This window comes from Desmodus rotundus, chromosome 3 (assembly GCF_022682495.2).
Source record: "Desmodus rotundus isolate HL8 chromosome 3, HLdesRot8A.1, whole genome shotgun sequence".
Lineage (NCBI taxonomy): Eukaryota > Metazoa > Chordata > Mammalia > Chiroptera > Phyllostomidae > Desmodus > Desmodus rotundus.
The window spans coordinates 22,835,106-22,858,951 of record NC_071389.1 but is presented as its reverse complement, the minus strand read 5'-3'; the positions used below and the strand labels follow the sequence as shown (position 1 = coordinate 22,858,951).

General features: G+C 35.0%; 1 protein-coding gene across 6 annotated transcripts in view; it reads right to left on the bottom strand.

Annotated features, from left to right (window-relative positions):
- Nucleotides 1–23,846, bottom strand: part of LOC112299352 (protein argonaute-3) — a 118,424-nt gene that overhangs the window by 55,018 nt on the left and 39,560 nt on the right. For 2 of the 6 annotated variants that reach the window (XM_024554572.4, XM_053919607.2), the window contains 2 exons: nt 22,556–22,764; nt 21,208–21,344 (listed from right to left, as the gene is read on the bottom strand). In XM_024554572.4, coding sequence (XP_024410340.2) covers nt 21,208–21,344; nt 22,556–22,764 — 346 coding nt within the window. Of the gene's footprint in view, nt 1–12,501; nt 14,223–21,207; nt 21,345–22,555; nt 22,765–23,846 lie in introns of those variants that run through there. The other 4 variants (XM_053919608.1, XM_053919609.1, XM_053919611.2 and 1 more) reach the window with 4 other exon arrangements.

The following is a 23,846-nucleotide window of genomic DNA, read 5'->3' as shown; positions in this document are numbered from 1 at the left end:
TTAAGAGGAATTTGGTGGAAGTTAAGATTATTTTCAACTAGTTACATTGCTAGAATCTAGATATGCACAAACAAAACTAAGGGAATTTTTTCTTTTACAAAAATTGACTAGATATCTAGAACACCAGTGAGACAGTCTTTCAATTTGTGGATACAGCATATTTCTGAATTTATTAAGGTCATTTAAATTTCATTAAGGTTTTATAATATACCCTATAACTACTCTCATATATCTTTCTTTCTTTCTTTTTTTAAAAGATTTTACTTATTTATTTTTTGGAGAGATGGGAAGTGAGGGAGAAAGAGGGAGAAAAACATCAATGTGTGGTTGCCTCTATGTGACCCCTCCTGGACACCGAGCTTGCAACCCAGGCATGTGCCCTGACTGGGAATCGAACCAGTGACCCTTTGGTTTGCAGGCTGGCATTCAATCCACTGAGCTACACCAGCCAGGGATTAAGTCTTTTTTTTTTTTTTTTTTGGTGATGCAGCCCTTTTATTTATTTATTTATTTTTTTAATATATTTATTGATTATGCTATTACAGTTGTCCCATTCCCCCCCCCACTCCACTCCATCCTGCCCACCCCCCTCCCTCCCACATTCCCCCCCTATAGTTCATGTCCATAGGTCATACTTATAAGTTCTTTGGCTTCTACATTTCCTACACTATTTTTACCCTCCCCCTGTCTATTTTCCACCTATCATCTATGCTACTTATTCTCTGTACCTTTCCCCCCCTCTCCCCCTCCCACTCCCTTAATGACAACCCTCATGTTCTAGTTGTTTGCCTAGTTTGCTCTCGTTTTTGTTTTATGTGTGGCCGTTAATAACTGTGAGTTTGCTGTCATTTTTACTGTTCCTATTTTTGATCTTCTTTTTCTCAGGTAACTCCCTTTAACATTTCATATAATAAGGGCTTGGTGATGATGAACTTCTTTAACTTGACCTTATCTGAGAAGCACTTTATCTTCCCTTCCATTCTAAGTGATAGCTTTGCTGGATACAGTAATCTTGGATGTAGGTCCTTGCGTTTAATCTTGGGTAATGTAATTATGATGTGCCTTGGCGTGTTCCTCCTTGGGTCCAGCTTCTTTGGGACTCTCTGAGCTTCCTGGACTTCCCGGAAGTCTATTTCCTTTGCCAGATTAGGGAAGTTCTCCTTCATTATTTGTTCAAATAAGTTTTCAATTTTTTGTTTTTCCTCTTCTCCTTCTGGCACCCCTATAATTCGGATGTTGGAACGTTTCAAGGCGTCCGGGAGGTTCCTAAGCCTCTCCTCATTTTTCCAAGTTCTTGTTTCTTCATTCTTTTCTGGTTGGATGTTTGTTTCTTCCTTCTGGTCCACACCATTGATTTGAGTCCCAGTTTCCTTCTCATCACTATTGGTTCCCTGTACATTTTCCTTTGTTTCTCTTAGCATAGGCTTCATTTTTTCATCTGTTTTTCGAATAGATTCAACCAAGTCTGTGAGCATATTGATAACCAGTGCTTTGAACTGTGCATCCGATAGGTTGGCTATCTCTTCGTCGCTTAGTTGTATTTTTTCTGGAGCTTTGAAGTGTTCTGTCATTTGGGCCATTTTTTTTTTTTTTGTCTTGGTGCGTCTGTTACTTTAAGGGGCGGAGCCTTAGGTGTTCACCAGGGCGGGGTAATGCTGGTCGCAGCGCTGTGACGCTGTACGTGGGGGAGGGGCCGAGCGCTGTACGTGGGGGAGGGGCCAAGCGGGAGCAATGGCGCCGGCCTCACTGTCCTCCGGCTTTCAATCTTTCACTCCGCTACCCACAATCAAACTAGGCCACTCTGGTGCTGGTTCCCGAGTAAGTGGGCCTGTGCACACTCTAGGCCCCTGTGGGTCTCTCCAACAACCTCTCCTGTGAGGCTGGGAGTCTCTCCTGCTGCCGCCCCAACCCCCACGGGAGTTTTCAATCAGAGGTTTGAGGCTTTATTTCCCTGAGCTGGAGCCCTGGGTTACGCGGTCTGCTTCGCTCCCCGCCCTTCGTCCGGTTTATCTGTGGGCAAATGTGGTGCCGCGGGGTGCTACCCGCTGCTCTGCCTGCCCCGTTCTCCGCCACTCTGAGTCCGGCCCTCTGGGTTTATCTGTGCAAATGTGGGGCCGCAGGGTCTGCTAGTGCTCGGACTGCCTGCGCCATTTGTCCCACACTCCGCCAGTCTCAGTCCCGCCACAGCCACGCGAGTCCTCTCCACCCCGGTGCCCGTCTCCGCCCCTCCTACCAGTCTGGATGAATGTTTATTTTCTATTTCCTTGGTGTTGGTCCCCCTTGCTGTTCAATTCTCTGTCAGTTCTGGTTGTGCGAGGAGGCGCAGTGTGTCTACCTACGCCGCCATCTTGGTTCTCCAGGGATTAAGTCTTAATTCTAGGCAAACTCATTTTGTCAATGTGAACTCCTTAAAGGAGTTACATGAGAGAATGTTACACAAAGGAGATTAAGATTCTTAACTTCACTTTTCACTGTACTGAACCTAAACGTTTCTGTTAGGACACAGCTAAAATAACAGATGTGAAAAAGAAAATAATAAGTATTTGCCATAGTTAAAATAACTAGAAATACACATATCAAAATGAGTCTAGGTCCAAAGGAATAGTATAAAACAAAGCAGTAATTAATGTTGGATCCTGGCAAAAACATAACAATTATACTTTAAACATTGTACATACTTTTCCTGAGAGTTTACATGGTATGGCTGTTATCAGCCTCAATTTTATTTTATTTTATTTTTTTAAAGGATTTTGTTTAAACAGAGGAAAGGAAGGAGGGGGGAAGAAACATCAATGTGTGGTTGCCTCTCGCATGCTCCCAACTGGGGACCTGGCCTGCAACCCAGACATGTGCCCTAACTGGGAAATAAACTGGTGCTCAAAACAATGAACCACACCAGCCAGGGCATCTGGCTCAATTTTATAGTTTATTTCCATGACTCTGAAGGTTTAAGAACAGAAATTTAGAGCACTCATTCATTATACAATGCCTTTTTATGGAAATCATTAGTGAGAACTTCTGAGGTGGTATTACACATCTTTGCATTTTATATTACTGCCTAGCAAAATATTAATGACATAGTATCCACAGATTCTGAAAAACTGTTTAAGTTTTTTAAAATACAAAGTATCACATACTTACTAAAGTGTCGAAAACATGAATGTGCCACTTAGAAAACAATAAAGTGAGTACCATATAACCAGCATTCAGATCAAGAACTCAATATTGCCAGTATCCTAGAAACATTTCCCTAGCTTCTTCTCAACTCTCCCCTCTAAAAGTAACCAAAATCCTGGCTTTTGTGGTAATCACTTCCTTTTCTCTACAGATGTACAACATAAGTACAGATCCCTAAATACCAGTTTTCCTAGTTCTTGAACTTTATATAACTGGAAACATAAACCATGTATTCTTTTTGAGACGGTTGATAAAGATTGTGTCTAAATCATCTATATTAATTAAATGTAACTAGTTTCTTCATTTGCATTGCTCCAACACTTTGTTGAAGAAATATACAACTTATCCATTCTAATGCTGGTGGATGTTTGTGTTGGTACTTTGGTTACTAGCATAATGTTACGAACACTCTTACAGATGGCCTTTTTGATGCACACACATAGAAATTTCTCTAGAAAAGGCTGTATCTAGGAGAACTGCTGAGCCATAATCATGATGGATGTGTATCTCTAACTTTTCTGGGTGATGCCAAACACTTCTGAAGTAGTTTTAACAAGTGACCCTCTCACTTGTAAGCAGCGTGTAAGAATCACTGTTGTGCCACAGTTTCAATAATTGTTAGTATTGTCAGACTTTTAGAATTTCTGGTGGGTATGCAGTGATGTCACATAAAAAAGACTTTGGGGTATAATTTACACGCAATAAAATGCATCTTAAATGTGAAGTTCAATGATTTTGACAAATGTACACATATTGGCTAATACCAGCCCCGTTGAGACAGAACATTTACAACACCCCAGAAAAGTACTTTGCTGCCCCAATGTAATCAGTTCCTCCTACCTACAGCTGCCCCAGCCAGCCACTTAACTGATTTCTTAGAACAGATTAACTGGTTCCAGGAGTTCACATAAATGGAATTATACTATATATACCACTTTGTATCTGGCTTCTTTTGAACATTTTAGCTAAGATTCATCCATATCATTGAATAAATTAGTGGTTAGCTCTTTAAAAAAAAAAAAGTCTATTGATTCCAGAGAGAAAGAGAACATTTTTGTGAGAAACATTAATTGGCTGCTTCCTGCCCGTGCCCCAACTGGGGACTAAACCTTCAATCTAGGTACATACTCCAACCAGGAATTGAACCAGCAACTTTTTGGTGTATGGGATGATGTTCCCACCAACTGAGCCACACTGGCCAGGTGGCAGTTAGTTCTTTTTAATTGCTGGGTAGTATTTCTTGTATGAATAGATCACAATTTGTTTCTCCATTCACCTGTCTTGCTGGACATTTGGATTGCTTCTAGTTTCTGGTTATTATGAACATGTACACATACATGCACAAATCTTTGTATTGACCTATTTTTCTTTTCTTTTGGGGAAAGACCTAGGAACAAAATTTGTGGGTCATATGGCAAGATAATGTTTAATTTTAAAATATGCCAAACATTTTTTCAAAGTAGTGCAATTTTTCATTACTACAATTTCCAGTTGTTCCACTTAATATACCAGTTTTGTAAATTTAGCTGCCAACCTAGTAGTGATTGTGAAATGATATATCATGGTTCTTACTGGCATTTCCCAATGACCAATGATTAGTATCTTCTCAAGTGCTTATTGTCCATTCACATATTTTTAAAAATTGTGTGAGTTATTCATTTTTCATATATTCTGGGTACAAGTTTTTTGTCCTGATATGTATTGCAAATTACTTTCTCATGGTAGTAGCTTGCCTTTTCATCTTAAGTGTTCTTAGGAGAGGGTTTTCATTGAGAGGAGGTTTCCAATACACATGAAGAAATCTGCCTACTCCAAGGACATGAACATTTTTCCTGTTAGAAATTTCTCAGTGTTAGCTTTTATGTTTTGGACTGTGATAACACTTTGAATTACTTTTTGAGTATGGTGTGAAATAGGGGTTAATGTTTATTTTTTTCATATAAATATCTAGTTTTTCTAGAATCATTTGAGATTTTTTCCCCCATTGAAGTTATGATGGCCCCTTGGACAAATATCAACCAAACCATGGGTGGGTCTATGTCTGTAGCTATTCTAATTGCTCCTCAGCCTTTTGGCTAAGATTAAGTGTTGTATCTGTAGCTATTCTATAACTTAATTTACATGTCCATCTTTACCCGACTTTCATGCCTTTTTATAACTGTAGCTTTAAAGCATGTCTTTTTTTCTTTTTAAATCCTCACCTAAGGGATTTTTTTTTCCATTGCTTTTAGAGAGAGGAGTGGAGAGAAACATCGATTGGTTGCCTCCCACACGCACCTGGGCTGGGGGACTAACCTGCAGCCTTTCGGTTACAGGATGACACTCTGACCAGGGCTAACGCTTGTCTTGAAATCAGGTAGTATAAATCCTCCAACTCCGTTTTTCAAGATGGCTTTGGCTATTCTAGGTTCTTTGCATCTCAATACTAATCCTAAGAATCAGATCATCAATTTATATTTTTAAAAAGCTTTATAAAATTTTGAGATTGTATTGATCTATAGATTTGGAGAGAACAGATATCTTGAGTCTTCTGGTCCACAAACATGGTATTTCTGTTTATTTTTTATCTTTTTCAGGAATGCTTTAGAGCTTTCAATGTAGAAGTCTTGCACATGTCTCTTTAAATCTATTTTTGTCATATTATTGTAAATGGTATGCATACTTTTCCATTTTCCCAACTGTTGACTGCTGGTACTATTTCTTGTTATATTTCTAATGTGAATTTTTGTTTATATAACTAATATTTTGTGACCTTGCCTAATTCTAATAGGTTTTTTTTTTTTTTGCAGATTCCTTAGGATTTTATATGTAGACAATTATGTCTTTTGTAAAAAGAGATACTTCTTCCTTCACAACATTATGTCTTTATTTTTCCTCCCTCACTGCACTGGTTCGGACATCTAGCACAATACTGAATAGAAGTACGGAGAGCAGGTATCTTTGCCTTGTTTTTGATCTTTAGGCAAGAGCATTAAATCTTTTCAGCATTTGCTGTGATGATGCTTGTATATTTTTCTGGGTACTTTGATCAGGTTGACCAAGTTTTTCTTTTTATTCCTAGTTTGTTGTAAATTTTTGTCATGAGAATATTAAAATATGTCAAATGATTTTTCTGTTGAGAGGATTTTATTAATATTTTTTCCTCAGGTATCAGTATCAAAAGGTATACTAACCTATAAAATTGAACTGAAAAGCCTTTCCTCCTCTTCTGATTTCTGAAGGTGTGAAAGATTGGTATTTTTCTTAAATGTTAGATAAGATTCACCAGTGAAATAATTTGGGATGGGCTTTCTTTTTAGAAAGAATTATGAATTCAATTTCTTTGACAGATACAAAGCTATTCAGATTCTGAGAAAATTTTTATAAAGTGTGTTTGTTATCAAATTAATTGGTATGAAGTTCATAACATTTTCTTGTTAACCTTTCAATTTTGAAGGATCTTTAGTGACAACCCCTTCTTTCATTCCTGATTCTCATAATCTGTTCTTCTCTATTTTTCTTCATTAGTATTGATAAGAATTTATTAATTTTATTAATATTTTTAAAAGAACCATCTTTTGACTTCATTCATTTTCTGTACTGTTTGTTTTCTATTTAAATTTTGCTCTACTCTTTATTATTTCTTACCTTCTACTAACTTCGGGTTTAATGTGTTCTTCTTCTAGCTGAAGACAAAAGCTTTGTGTGGTAGCCAGCCTCCAATACGTCCCTAGTAAGTCTTGTCTTGTAAGATTTGCACCTTTCTAAGTCTCTTCTACACTAACCGTATCTGATTTGTGTAACCAATAGGACATTATAAAAATGGCAGAATGTAACTTTCACTGCTAGGCCTTAATGCCATTACAGTTTCTCTTTTGCTCGGTCAGGATTACTCCAGAGAAAGCCAGGTACAACATCATGAGACACAACCAGCCCTGTTGAGAAGTCCAGGGGCAAGATATTAGGCCTCCAGTGCAACTGTTACCAACTGAGTTTTACAGATGTCAAACAAGATTTAATTCTCCACTTAAACACTGATTAAGTGACTATTAGGGACTCCTTCATGGGCTGGAATTTAGAGAGGAATCAGACAAAACTTCTGCCTTGTAAGAATAGATCCTGGGTTAAGGTTAAAGAGTAACCAGAAGGAGCACATTTCATTCCTTCCCCAAACTCCAGTATAACTACAGTAAGGAATTCAAACAAACAAACAAACAAAAGACATAAATCTAGAAGGAGGGAAGAAAACAGGAAGTGCACCAATATTTTAGAAGATGAAAAGCAAGTGAACAAGTTGTAACTGACACAGCAGATAAAAAAAAAAATTAGAAGCCGGCTATGTTGGGAATAAGAAACAACTGCATTTACCCTATAGAATCTTTAAAAGGCACAAGACACGGCAGTACTGGGTACCTTTGAAACTGGTGACAGAAGGAAGGGGTGGTACAGAAAAACAGAGAAAAACTGTTTGAGAAACAGGTGAAGTCCTGGATCCTTTGTCTAGCTGCACATTACTGAACAACTGCCTCTTTTTCATCCCTGTATAAGTCTGGAGGTTTATTCTCTGGACAAAGTAAAAGGCTGTTTGGAAAGAGGGTTTCAGGTACAACTGAGGGCAAACAACTGTACCAAAAACAATGGATTAAATAACTATAAATATTAAATACAGACAGACATTCCCCAAGCCAGAATCCCCAACTTGGCCTCCAGAAGGCGGGCAATCAGACTGTTACTCTCAGGCAGGTGTTTGGAAGACTCATGTTTGGGTGACTTGATTAGCCAGGAGGAGAGACCTAAAGGTTCTAACATTGTAGGCTCCCCAACATCAGCCGACTGAAATCACCCAGTGAAGAAGCTCAAGGTCAACAGGCCCCACCAATGCATTCAAAGTTTCTAATCAGTATTTATACTCCCACTGAATCACGAGTAAATAGTCAGGGATAATACATATTTGAGGAAAACCTCCAAAATGGAAGATAGATTTAAACAAAAAAAATTGGGGGGGTGGGGTGGGATGGATGGGAAATAAGCATGTGCAGGTAAAAGAAAAACCAAAATAAATTATTCTCAGAGCTAAGAGAGGATAGTACATTTATGAAATAAGAATAGTATTCTATATTAGAACACTCAGACAATAAAAACAAAACAGAAATATAAAACATAATAGCAGGAAAAAAAAGTGAACATTTTCCACGAAGTAAAGCCAAAACAAGGGAAACAAGACAATAAGTGTGCAACAATGGAGATATACTTAAAATGGGTGATTTCTGTGATTTTTCTATGTAAATTGAACCTCACTAAAGCTATTAAAAAATGGAGCACTGCTTTCAAATTTATGAAGGAAAATTATTTCCAACATAAATACCCAGCTAAAGTATCATCTAGGTTTGTTGATATATTTTTCCAATGTTTAAAGTGTCAAAAAAACCCAAACACACCCTTAGCTACTGTGTACTCTTCTCATGAAACTTCTGAACATTGAAAAAAGGGAAGTAGGGTTGAAAAAGGACGCAGGAAACAGGAGATTAATTTGCGAGAAAGACAAAATTCCCCAGGGAGATAGTGAAGTGTGATTCCAAGAAGATAGCTGTGCATCAAATATGAAGGGCATGCTTGACCAGACGGAAACAGGGTGAATCAAGAAACAGATCTGATGAAGACTGTCACCGAGATTCCTGCAGCTATTATACTGGTTTTCTAATGAGAGCATCGAATGCATAGCCTGATACAGATATCTGTACTTGGCCCTGCTTGATCTCATGTTGATGAAGTTCCTGCCATGCCTGCCTGAAATCAGACTCTAATTTCACTAAAAAGATATGTTCTCCTTTCTGATCTACTTCTCAGAAGACTAATAGGAATATTATAAAAATAAAACTATTTCTTAATCTTCAGAGATCTTATACCTAAACTAAAGACAAACATATGAAGCAAGCAATACTAACAGTGATCAATAAACTACTTACTAAAAATCTCTTTTCCTTACAAAGAACTTCTGACTCAGCCAGAATAAATTATAATTACTAAAATTTACAACCATTTATATTTTCTGACTACTTCCTACTAGAAGCAAAACACACAGTGAATATGTTAACAGAAAGCTACTTTTTACTGAAAAGCACAAAAAAGTAAATGAAAATAAAGTAACATTCTCAAATTAAACGCCAGAAATCTTGCTTCTTAAGGGATATTGTAAAAAGCTGTGACTATTCAGAACATAAGCTTTGGAGTCAGAAAAGTTGACCTCTATCTTTTAAATATAAACTATATGATCTTGAGCCTTAAATGTAAACTATAGTTACACTTAAGTATAGGTTTAATAGGGTATTAATATAAATATAAAATATAAACTATGTGACCTTGAGAGAGAGGGAGAGAGAGAGTTACTTTAGAGAAAGTTTAGAGATTTTCACTCTCTAAACTTCAGTTGGGGGTACCACCTAACCAATACAACTGTGATGGAGTTTATATGAGATAATTCATGTAAAAACCCTTAGCATTCTATCTGGTAACAGGTAAATACAAGTATCTCCTTAAGGGAGGTACAACTAATAAACATCAGATTCATTGTGATGCTCTTAAAATGTGTGAATCAAAATAGTAAAATGAAAGCTGAAAATGAGTTTGGCCTAAAAGCAGGCTAAACTAAGAATAAATTCCACATTTCATTGAATCTAAGATGCCAAAGAAGGTAGGGTTTATCAATATTTTATGTAACCTAAAAAAGAAACCTGCCAATTAAACTGTGACAATTAAACCATCAACAATAAGACATCTCCCAATTTCAGAGATGAAGAAGCGTGAAAAAATTTTGAGACTTAAATTGGTAAAATCAAGTAAGTTTAACTTTAATAGATAGTTGAGAGTTAGGTTATTAAGTACCATGAAAATAATCATTTTGCAGACAAGATTAAGTCACACAATAAGAATTAAACTGCCCTCTTTATCTCCACCAATTTCACCCAGCTCCCATCTGTCACTTCCTCAGAGAAATGTTCCTCTGAGACTAGAATGATTGATCCCTCTGTTATATGCTCCCATTGCACTCAGTACTTCTTGTAGTACTCATTATATTACGGAATACCAGTCTTCTCCAGTAGATTTCAGTAAGGGCTGTTTTAAAGTCAACACCATATACTAAGTGCAAGGGTTGCAAAATCAGTATCACACAAAAACAAAAAAGGAAATGTAAGCAAGTAAGGTGGTCAGTGCAGTATTTTCACTCATTTTTCAGAGCAGCGTTGCATACTACTACAATTAAAAAATTAACCCACTTAAAATTTTAGGTTTTATTTTCATTTCATTAAGTAAATATAGGTCTTTAAAAATACAATCAATCTTCTGATTTCTTTGCTTCACAATGGCACAATAAGTTATCTACAGACTTTGTTTATACAAATGAACATAACTGTCAAATTTTCTTGAAATATGCAGTCTTGCAGGTCGATCCCTTCTCCCTACTCCAGCCGACCCATTCCATTCCTCTTCTTTCTTTCTACCTAAAGGGAACTACTATCTTGAAATTGGTATGTATTGGTCTCATCTAGGTTTTGTTCATTTTACTGCATTTGTATATACCCAGTATATACTTCTGTTCCGTTTTAAATTATTGCATAAATAATGTATTCTTTTGCTATATGCTCTGCCCCTAACTTTGGTTTCAATATTGATAAATGTAGATCTGGCTCATTCATTCAACTATTACAGTATATATTATTATATAATATTATATAACAATTTATGTAATCATTTACAATGTTTTCTCATTCTGCTTGCTATTAATAGGAATTAGGGTTTCCAATTTCCTGCTATTACATATAATACTTCAGGCACATATAACAGATATATCTATGATATACTACGGATTTTAAGACACATATAATCTCATTTAAAAAAAAAAGATTTTATTTACTTATTTTTAGAGAGAGAAGGGAGGGAGAAAGAGAGGGACAGAAACATTGATGTGAGAGAGAAACATCGACTGGTGCCTCTTGTATGCACCTTGACAGAGAACCTAGCCTACAACCCAATCATGTGCCTTGACCAGGGAATTGAACCGGTGACCTTCTGCTTTGTGGGACAGCGCTCAACCAACCGAGCCACACTGGTCAGGGCTGTAATTTCATCTTCACTTCATCTTTTCTAAATATTGAAAACTGCTCTGCAAAGTAATATCAAGTCACACTCGTAGCAGCGGTGCACGAGAGTTCCTTTTATTTTATCCTCACTAACATTTGACATAAGACTTTAATTTTTACAAATCTGATGGGTGTGAAATGGTAACATAATGATTTCATTTACATTTTCCTGATTACTAGTGAATCTGACAATCTGACTTTCGTGTGTTTATTAGCCATTTGGGTTTCCTCTTTTGAGAAGTGCTTTTCTATATCGATCTATCCTTATGAAAATATTCTCCTAGCCTTTTAACTTTATTGTCATTTATGATATACAAGTTTTTAATTTTAATGTAGCCAAGTTTATCAGTATTTTATTTTATGATTTGTAATTTTATATTTTCTTCAATATGAGAGATAGATTTTTATTTTCCTAAAAGAACTTCAAAGTTCTGCTTTTCAAATTTAGGATTTGTAATCCACCTAGAAAGAAATTTGGGGTATGATGTGAGATGAGTCTAACTATTTTTTCCATACAATTAACAACTGTATAAATACCATTAATTAAATATTCTGCTCTTTCATTAATGATTTGAAATACCACCTTAACATTTACACAATTTCCATATACACACATGGTTTATTTTTTAGGCTCTGTATTCTGTTTCATTAATCTGTCTGTCCCTTCACTTAAAATCAGTACGCTACAATTATTACAGTTTTAAAGTAAGAAGGGCAATTCCTCCCTCTTTATCCTTTTTGAAAATTATACTGGCTTTTAATATAATCCTGATTATATTTTTCACAAGTAAAACATAACAGATTCTCACAAATGTTCTAAATATCATCCAGGATAGATGAATAGGGATACAGTGGTAACACACTGATCAGTTTACCTTACATTAAACTGGTTACGGATGGTGAAAATTATACTGGCTTTTCTTGGTCATTAATTTTTTCATATAAATCTTCATATTGACTTATCAATAAATCCCTATTGAGATTTTTACTTAAAACTGCATTTACAGATTAATTTTGGGAGAACTAACATCAAACTGAGTCTTCTCAATAAGCCTAATATATTTCATTCAGTATTTCTCTTATGTCTTTTAATAAAATTTTACATTTTAGAGACCTCTCAGAAATCTTTTATTTCTGTGTAACTCCTTTTCAATACAAATTCTTGATCTCATCATATTTGTTAGAGCTCAGCTAAGACATCACTTACTTCTACAAACATTTTTCTAATTTTCCAAGCTCATTTGGATGCTCCTCCTCCATGTTCATGGTTTTGTTTATTCTTTACTTAATATGACCAAGAGTTGTGCTAGGCATGGAGGGTACATACACTGGCGAATTAGATTAGCTTCATAAAGCTTTCATTCTAATAGGAGACACAGAACAATAAAACTTGTCATTCAGGGTGACACATGCTATGACAGGGCAAGTACACTGTGCTATGGGAATACATAAGAGAAATACCTAACTCAGACTTGGGGGGTGAAGGGTGTCAAATACTGCTTCTCAAGGAAGTAACATGTAGACTGAAACCTGTAAGAAGAACAGAAGTTAGCAAACACAATAGTGACTAAATATCATAGCACTGATACCCTTGACTTACTCTTGATTTTGTCGGAAAAGCTCCCACTGCTTAACTGTGGTATCTACTCTTTGAATGTTTCCTCCCTCAGCTCCCTTGACACCATTTTTCTGGCTCTCAGATTGACTGCAATAATCATCAATTGCTCACTGGTCCTTCGTCCTTCCTTAAATGCTAGTATTCCCCATGGCATTATCCTTCTCATTCATGCTTTCAGTCTAAATACTATCCTAAAGGAGTTTTTCCATTTCTGTAGTCTAAGTACAGATTTATATATGGAGGAGTCCCAAAATTTTATTTTTAGCTCCTGCCACTACAGATTTTCATACCTGCATTTCTAACTATATACTAAATTTCTCTACCCAGATGTCTCAAAGAATCCTCAAGCTTTAGATTTATTAACATTTGGTCTATTTTTATACATGGTGCACACTGCCAACTAACCAGCAACAGCAGATCTACCTCCCATATTCAGCTGACAGCATAACCATTCATACTGGGTATGAATGAGTGAGTCACTGCTCTGAATGTATGTTGGTGACTATGTCCTTCTTAGAAGCTAGTTTATAACATAGCACAGTTACTGAGCCTGAGGTTTGGGAACGTGAAGGCTGTTTCAAAGATTGAATAACCACAGAATTTTGCAGGTAAGGTATGCTCTTTTTTTTTTTTTTTTAATTTTAAAGTATCAGTTTGGCTAGACTACTAGTTGCCAGTTATTCAAACACTAATCTAGGTGTTGCTGTGAAGATATATTTTAGATGTAATTAAAGTCCATAATCAGTTGACATTAAGATTTTTCTGGACAATATAGGTGGGCATCATTCAGTCAGCTGAAAGGCCTTAAAGGTGGGCTTGAGGCTTCTCCGAGAGAGAGAGAAGAAATTCCACCTACAGAGAGCAGCTTCAGCCAATGCCCATGAGTTCCAGCCTGCCCTTCCTGATAGCCTGCCCTAAGAATTTCAGACTTGCCCACCTAGCCCCTACAAATGTGCAAGGCAAATCTCTCTCTCCATACATATCTCCTGCAGGTTATGTTTCTGTGGTTGAACCTAACTAATAAACCAGGTGTAAGGTTTATTTCCAATAACAATTCCTTAAAAAATCTAGTAAACCCTCTGCTCTATTCCATTTCCAATCAGTTCCATGTGCTAGTAACTATACACAAAGTTTTTTCCTGGCTATGGTTCTTAAACCTTTTTTTTTTTTTTTTTAAACTTAATCCTTGTTAATATATTCCTTCCTCTCCATCCCGCATTAGACCATCACCATCTCTTACCTGAACTAGTGATTGAAAAAGCCTCCTAACTGGCTTCTCAGATTAGTTTTTTCTCCTCTATCTATTCTCCACACTGCTGCCAGAGGTCTCTTTCTGGAAAACAAATATGATCATGTCACTATCCTTCTTAAATACCTTTGAAGTCTTCCTATCTACAGGACAGAGGTAAATTTGTTTACTATTCATTAATTTCTGTTTTTAACTCTCATTTCCTTATATTTTTCTTTGCATTTAATTTTCTGTTATTTTTCTAACTTGTTAAGATGAATGGGTCACTGATGCTTTTCTTCTTTTCTAATAGATTTATGGTTTTAAATTCTCTCTAAGCATTGCTTTAGCTAATCATACCAATATGTACATTTTCATTACCCTTCAGTTCAAAATATTAAAAACTTTCATTGTGATATCTTTTACCAATAGGTTATTTAGAGATTATTTATTAATAATGTCCAAAGCTGGACTTTAAATTCCAGTGGGAAAATAGCACCAACTTATTTAATCTTCCCACTTTCTTCAATACATAACTACAAAAAGGATGTCAATAAAAAGAAGAAAACCCTGTATCTTCAGGGAACCTACACAACAATAAAACCCAAAAATGCCAAGTTATAAGGAAATATAGTACCAAGTACTTGGGACTAGTAGAACCTATGCAAGGGAGAGGGACACAAAGTATGAAAGGAGCCTGGTAGGGGGGAAGAGTAAATTTTCACTCCCACAAAGAGAGGGTACTATCCTAATAGGGAACTGCAATGTTTAGAACTGAGACTGAGTGGGGAAATCTCAGCAGGAAAGTAGAGAAAGGAGATGTAGAAAGTGTCATGAGAGTGAGTGGAGGGTGATTCAGAAGTGACAGATCTCAGATAGGACTACCCTTCTAAAACAAAGGCATGCACTTTTCTTCTCTAATTTCAAACTTACAGAAAAGTTAAAAGAACAGTACAAAGAACTCCTGTATAACCTTCCCAAATTCTCTAATTATTAACATTTGAGCAGGCACTTTAAAAGGCAGGAGCTGCATTAGCGGAAGCTAGTGAGGACCCGGTGGAACTTATGGCTGGTAGTTCACATCTTTTAAACGTGTAAATTACTGAAAGGCAAAGGAGACGTGGTTATATTTTGAAGAAAGAACCCATCAGAACAAAAGGACAGAGGTCGGGCAAGAAACCTGGAAAACTACTTTGCTCCTAATGTCCTGTCCCTCCTCTCTCTCCCACTCTAGTCTCTTCTAAATAGGTGGTTTGGAAAAACTAGTATGATTTAAATATGAATAACAAAAAAGTGATAACCATGGAAAGATACCATAAAAAGTCAGCACAACATCCCTGATGAAGAAAACTCAACAGAAGACATCACAAATTAGATGAAAATTGTAACACTACTTTTTAATATAAATTCAAAGATTCTTAAAACAGCTATGATGAAAGACCTCAGATCAGAAATTTAAAAACTCAGGGAAGAGACAGCCCAGTCAACAGGAGAAAGTGAAATAAGCATTGCATAACCAATGAAAGAAATGAAATAGAAAGATTTTTTTTTAATTCAAAAAATGAAGACTAAACTATTCAATACAATGAATACATGGTAAAAATTATACCACAAAAGGCACAATAAGGGACAAATAGGATAGAAAATGTTTAAAAGAAAATGATAGATAAAAAAAAAGACTTAAACTTACATTTTCAAAGGAAATCGAAAGTTTTAAAAATAAAACTAACCCCAAACAGTCAAAACTGAGAAATAATCTAGTGAAATACTATTAAAAATAGTTTAAAAAAGAAAATCAAGCTGACATCATACTTTACCTACTAAACATTCACTGTCAGAAGACAATGGAAAAATACCTATAAAGTACTCAGGAAAGTACGAGTCAATAATTTTATGTCTAGCCAAGCAGTCCTTCATGAATAAGGGTGTAGGCGAATGGTTTTCAATAAGCAAAAACTCAGCTCTTAATTCATATTAGCCTTTCTTGAAGAAATAATGAGGACATATTGCAATCAAGAGATGACAGGACAAATGTTAGAAGACTGGTAACACCAATATAGTTCATTGTAAATTTAAGATGAAAAGAAGTGAACATACATGTGACAGAAGGAACTGTAACTGTTACATACTCGAACACTGCGGGGATCATAATACATACAAATAAATGAAATGACAGGAGTAGAGGACATAAAAGTAGAATCAACTCACTGATTGCACCTTAGAGTAATAGACAGCCAGAGCTGAAAGTCAAGTAGTAAAAATTTGGGCAAAATTATAAAGAATAAAATAATGCTATAATTGCTAAAACTAATTAGTAAAGGAGAGGGAGGAAAGAAAAGAGAATGAAGCTAATATGATTGTAAATCGCTGAGGAAAACAAAAGACACTGCTTTAAAAAAGAAAGTCAGGTATTACTTGAAGTTATAAGTATACAGGTAACCCACTGATGGGAAAAGAAAACCTTCCTAATACCAAAACTATCAATTAAAAAGCACAAAACAGACCATTTAAAAAAAACATATATAATAGAAGATATAAAATAATTTGACACAAAGATGAAACATGTATATTATTCCTATCCATCTGGCATAAATGATCCATTCACTAACAGAAAGCTTTGGACTGACCCACAAAGTAAAACCACTCTATACTATGGCCACAATGTATTTGTAATTTAGGAAATATAAGAAAATTTAAAGGAAATTAAAAATTAATGGATAGGTAAGATTCACAAAAACATGGATTGTCATCCTTTATTTGGATAATGTAAACAAATTTTGGCTCAAAAGCATTTGAAAAAGTCACTAAAAGTATTTAAAAAAGTGTACCATTGTAAAAGATACAACTCACAATGAAGAAAACAGGTATGTGTGTGTTCCCAAGAATATGGCAGCAACATTAAAAAAGGAGAAATGATAGGAGATAAAAGGAGAAATACACAGAAACAGAGTAATAATAGGAAATTTAAATTTATTTCTACCAGTCTGAGAAAACAAGTAAACAAAAATAAATAAGGAAATAAATTATCTGAACAACATAATCAAAATGGTAGGGTGGATGGATATTCATTTAACACTACCAAATAATTGAATATACCATATTTTTAAAGATTATTGAACTTTTGTAAAAACTGACCAAATATTAGGCTACAAAAATATCCCAACAAATTCTAAAAGTAGAATACAAAACATTCTCTGATTAAACAACACAACAGAATGAGAAATTTATAACAAAATCAGAAAAAAAGAGATCCCCAATCTGAAAACTTAAAAAGTCTCTCAAAGAACACTGGGTAATAGGTGAAATACAAATAAAATTTGTGCTGTTTCTACAACATATAATAAAATACTTACTACGTATTGTAAGCCTTGGAATATAGCTAAGACAGTGATGAGAAGAAAATTCAGTTTTAAGTACTTTTATCAATAAGAAAAAATGAAAGTAAATGAGTTACTAATATAGCTCCAAAAGCTAGAAAAACAACTAAATTAACTAAAGAAAAGGAAAAGAATAAAGCTAAAAGCAGAAATTAAGAAGGTAAAAAACAGAAAGCCAGGGAACTGAAAAAAAATTTCAAAATCTCTTTTGCTGAGGGCAGGGGAAGGGGATAAGTCATGTGATTAAATTACTACCTCTCCTAATCAAGAGCAAAAATTAAAAGGACAAAGCAAAACACACAAAATAAGAAATGAGGGTAAACCACAGAAATAGACAAAATTTTAAAATATAAGAAACTACTTTATAAAACTCCGTACAAATAAATATAGATAAAATAATTTTCTACTAAGATATAATCTACCAAAACTGAATCCAGAGAGCCTAAACAGACTTTCACAAAATAAATGAAGTTTTAAAATAACTATCTACCTACCAAACAAAATACATAGGCCCCAACAGTTTACAGGAAAATTCTACAAAATCTTAAAAGAGCTGATAACTTCAATACTATTAAAAAACTGTTATACGTTAAAAAAACAGAAAACTTCTAGATTTTTAATAAAATGTAACATTAATACCAAAACGTGAAAAAGACTGCCCCAAAAGAAGACTGCAGATCAGATCCATCTTACTTTTGCATTTGAATTAAATGCAGTACTAAGAGAATCCAGCATCACATTAAACTCCAGAAACATTAGTTTAGTTCAATATTTGTTATAAAAATAGAAATATATCATTAGCTCCATAAATATTAATTTATGGAGAAAATTAATCAGAAATGGATGTTGAAAAGTACTTAACAGGAAGCAACAGATGCTTTATGCATATACGTGGGTATGCATTATACTTAATGAAGAAATCCTGGAAGCATTCTTTCTAAAGTTAGAAATAAAAAGAAGATGCCCATTAACCACTAATGTTTAACAGTGCCCTAACTAGTTAATATAACCTGTTAAAAGGTATAAAAATCCAAAGGAAGAGGAAAATCTATCACTATCTGTAGATGAAATGATTATAACTAGACACTCCAAGAAAATCACTTAAAAGGCTACTACAATCAATAATGGAATTCAATAAGGCAGAGAGAAATGTTAGTATATAGAAATCAAAAGCCTTCATGTCTATGAACAATAACCAGTTAGACCTATAAATGCATTTAACAGCAAAAAGAAGGGAGAAAATATCCAGAAATGTATAAATTTTATGTGCAGACTTTAAAACATTCCTAAGAAAACAAAAGTAATCTTGAACGAATGGAATGGTGTAGTATTTCCTTTGACAGAAAGATTCAGTATTTTAAAGATGCCAGTTTGTCCTAACTTAACTTATTAATATTAGATCTCAATAAAAATAACAGCCCATTCCACCACACCCACCGGATCTAAACAAGGTGTTTCTAACGCTTATGTGGTAAAATAAGTAAGAAAGGCCTAGAAAAACCTGAAACAAAAAACGAGACTAGTTCTATTAGATAGTAAAAGTCAAAAAAGAAACTATTGATCACCTTTAAGTGTGTATGTGTAGACACACACACATACACGCAGGGATAAATTTCTATGCAGCAAAAACAAAAACAAGACCATATCAAAGGCTTTTAAAAGACAAATAACAACCAATGGATATTATATGTAACTCACTTCACAGAAAAGGGGCTAACTAATCTCTTCAATTTAGAAAGCACTGTCAGTAAATGAGAAGACCAAATATCCAACAGAAAAAAAAATGGGTAAAGGACATAAACAGTTAACAAAAAAGAAAGGTGGCCCTTATATGTGTGAAAAGATGGTCAAATGGAAAACAAAAGCACATAATGAAACTAATTCTTGCAAATCTGATTGACAAAAATAATAGGCTGACACCTATAGAGGCAAAGGCGTAAGGGAACAGGTAGTCTCAATCACTGATGTAAAATAAATATTTATAACCTTGGTGGAGGGCAATCTGGCAATAGCAATCAAAATTACAAATACATTTGCCCCCGACCCATCAATCTCACTACTTGGAATTTATCTTAAAGAAACACCTACATATATATGAAATGATGTTCTGCAATGGGATACACTTAAAAACTGTCCTAGCACATCCAAAGGAGACTTTTGAAATACATCCCCTCAATGACATATCTCCACAATGGCAGATGCAGCTGAAAATAATGAGGAAACTATGTACTGATCTAGAAAGATCCAGAGATCCTTGCAGTAATGGCTGATTCCAGGTATAGGATAAGAAAAATAAGATGAGCCTGGAATATCCTGCTGTGCCAGAAATCAAGAAAGCTATCAAAGACTAATGAATTATCAATAGGACATTGTGTTTTTTCCACATAAGAATTCCATCTAATGCAAAAGGAGTAACAGAATTGGAAAAATACCAGTAGATAAATCCCTAGTGAAACAAGTGATTCGGGTAACAATGATCGATGAATGGAATATTAGAAATTGAAAGGTTGATTGTGAAATTTTAATGGAGAGATCAGGCCTATTGATCTCCAAACATACTAAACAATTTTAGTATCATTAAAAAATGGAGGCATTAAATTCTGTGTGCCTAATATGATAAAAATATAAAGCACTTATAAAGTACTTTGATTTAGAATTGAATGAAGCCTCTAGGGCCAACTTTCATTTTCAGGGAATATAGGGGACAGAGGAACAAAGTAATGACACCACAAGAAAACAAAAACCAAACCCAGGTTTTTGGATATTCTATTGGACAACCGACAAGAAACCAATGGCACTAGGAAAAAAAAAAAAAAAAAAAAAAAAGGAAAAACCAAACAAACTAAAACAAGAGGGAAGGAAATGGGACTAGTACATTAAAAAAAGGCATAATAGCCAAATGTAAGGTGTGAATCTTGTCTAGACACTGATTAGAACCAACGAACTATAAGAAGATATTTGAAACAATCAGGGAAATCTGATTATAGACAGAGTAGTAGAGTCTACAAATAAATGATTATTTTCAATTTTCTTATATATGACAGGGGCATTTTGACTGTAGAAGAAAACATCCTTATTTTTAGAGGTACATACTGAATTAGTAGGGACAAGATAACATTCTGGGATTTGACTTTAAACTACTATAGTAGAGGAAGAAATGGAGAGAGTTTGAGTAAAGATAGAAAAAAATACTGACAATTTGGATAATGGTTATATAGGTGGCAGTTTATCATACTATTCTCTCTACTTTTACCATAAGCTCAAAAATCTAAGAGAACACCTAAAAATGGATGCAATTAGCTCCACATTATGCATCAGCAGTAGGCATAATGCTAGGGGTCACCACGACCAAAAGACTTCTCCTCCTGTAAAACATGTATTTTATAATGAAATACTGACTTATGGTTAAAAGGGCAAAAGTGAGTTATAACAGAAGACTGCTCTACTAATCATGTCAAAGCTTTTTTATTTGCTTTAGTAGCAAACCAGGACAAGTTCTGTGTAAAGGTTTTCTAAATGAAATGTGTTATAAATATGAAGGTTTTCCAGTTTGTCTTAGTAGATGTCCAAATATTACTTCAAGACACCAGTACACATAATTATACATAAAATGCACACATACATATTACACACAAACAAGCCATACAGAAATCAACTACTTAATACAAAATTTGGGTTTAGTTCCCTTACCATCAATATTAAGCATCATTTTCCACATGGCAGGCCGAACAGATTGATGGAATCCAAACCATACTTCCCTGCCCCCTCCAAGAGGGTGGTCATATCCTTCTGGAGCCGAGAAAAAGGAACGCCCCACGGGTGTATACCTACAAAAATCAAAATAGTATGTTCAATCCTTCCTTCCTGTGTAAGTATTTAAATCTGCAGAACAGGTAACTCTAGAGCACATAACCTATACTATCATAATGATACTTATCATTATGAACATAGGAAACTATAAACACTTTCCAATTTGTGAAAGCAAAAAAAGCAGCCATCCTAAATGAAAAAAGTCAGCATCCTTCACTGAAATTCTCTACTGTTACAACTAATGTTAGTCTGAATAAGAATAAAGTTTATTTGAAATATCTTTTTCTTTTAAAGATTATTTATTTTTACAGAGAGGAAGAAAGAGAGGGAAACATCAATGTGTGGTTGCATCTCAAGTGCCCCCTGCTGGAGACTTGCCTGGGAACCCAGGCATGTACTCTGACTGGGAATCCAACTGGTGACCCTTTGAACTGCGAACCAGCACTCAATCCACTGAGCCACACCAGCCAGAGCTAAAATACTTTCTTAAAAATAGATTTAAAAAGTTAACAGTTCCAGTCTTAGAAAATGCTATAGTAAATAATCATTGATCAAAAAGCTATTTATATAAATGTGTTTGTAAGACATAATACTTTTCTTTAAAAAGACAAAGCTTACCTGATCCTGTATATATAAGCACAGATATACACATACACATGTGAGGTGCTAGTGTGATTAAAACAGCCATTTTAACACAATTTGACACTACTATATTAACAATGAAATTACCTTTAACACAAGGTGATTTAACTATAGGAATGTATCTGAAAATATATCAGTTACTCAAGATTTATGGCTCCTAGGAGAAAGGGTTAGACATTTCTCTAAAAATTATCCATTAGAATAGTTAAATTAGCCCTGACTGGTGTGGCTCAGTGGATTGAGTGCTGGCCTTTGAACCAAAGGGTCACTGGTTCGACTCCCAGTCAGGGCACATGCCTGGGTTGCAGGCCAGGTCCCCAGTAGGGGGCGCATGTGAGGCAACCACACATTGATGTTCTTCTCCCTTTGCCTCTGTCTAAAAATAAATAAATAAAATCTTAAAAAAAAAAAGTCAGAACTTTCTATAACTTACATCTGTCAATGAACTTGTATGCATGCTATTCTTCAACTGAAATAATCAAAATACACAGCATCTGAAGGTTAACCAAAGGAGGCCCGCACAACTCTTGGGAGGAAAGCCCTCACATTTAAAATCTAAAGATAAAAAATAAGCCAAAGGACCCACTTCATGGAGGGCAGATGTCGTAGCACCACATCAACGGCATGGACGGGATTAGTGCTGATTGGCTTGTCTAATTCCAGTGGCTCAGGCAAGGTCCGTCCTGTCAGTACTTCATGTAGTAGGTGCCAACTCACTCGAGAGACAAACTTGATTGACACCTTGAAAGGTCGATCTTTTCCACCTTCCCCAGGTAAAGTTACATCTAAATCTACCTGTTGATGGGAAAAGACTTATCTGGTAAGAGTTGAAAAATACAAATACAATTATTTTTAAGTTTAACTTATAAAAATATTTCAGAGAAAACAAGGCAAATATAATTTTAAAACCCAGTCTAAATGTTAAATCAATAGACTAAAATTTAATTTTTATTCATAAAAATATTTCAGAGAAAACAAGGCAAATATAATTTAAAAACCCAATCTAAATGTTAAATCAATAGACTAAAATTTAAATGACAATTACTTATGCCAGAATTATTTGTCACTGCAAAATATTGGAAAACTGCCTAAATGCCCAAACATTTGGGTAGCTATAAAAAAACGAGGAGGAAAATGTCTTCGAATTGTTGTGGAATGATTTTCAAGCTAAATTGTTAGGTGAAAAAAAGCAAAGTACAGAAGATTACAAATATTATGTCATCTTTTATATGAGAAAGAAGGGGAAAATGGAACAATCTTTATGTATCTGTTTATTTATGTAAAAAGAAGCACAGGATGCATAAACCAGAAACAAAGAAATTAGTTACTCTGAAAGGATGGGAAGAAACAAACTGGAAGAAATAAAAGAAGAATTAACAATTCAGAGTATATTTTTCAGTATAGTTTTGACTTTTGAAAGCATGTTAAAGTTCTATATATTAAAAATTAAAAATAAAATCAACAAGGCTGGAGGAAAAAGACTAAAACTGAATATAAACAAAATCAAATGAAACCAAATGCATTTCAAATGAATAATATACCACACCAAAAGAAGAGAAAGCAAGAAATAAAACACTAATCCAAGTAACTTTTTATTTTTTAAGATTTTATTTATTTATTTTTAGAAAGAGGGGAAGGGAGAAAGAGAGGGAGAGAAACATCAATGAATGATAGAAACTTGATTGGCTGCCTCTTGCAGGCCTGCAGCTGGGGACCTGGCCTGTAACCCAGGCATATGCCCTGACTGGGAACTGAACCAGCAACCTTTCGGTTTGTAGGCCAGGACTCAATCCACTGAGCCACACCAACCAGGGCCAATCCAAGTAACTCTTGAACACAGTATATTGACTCTAGTCTCAGTTGGGAGTTTGGAGGAG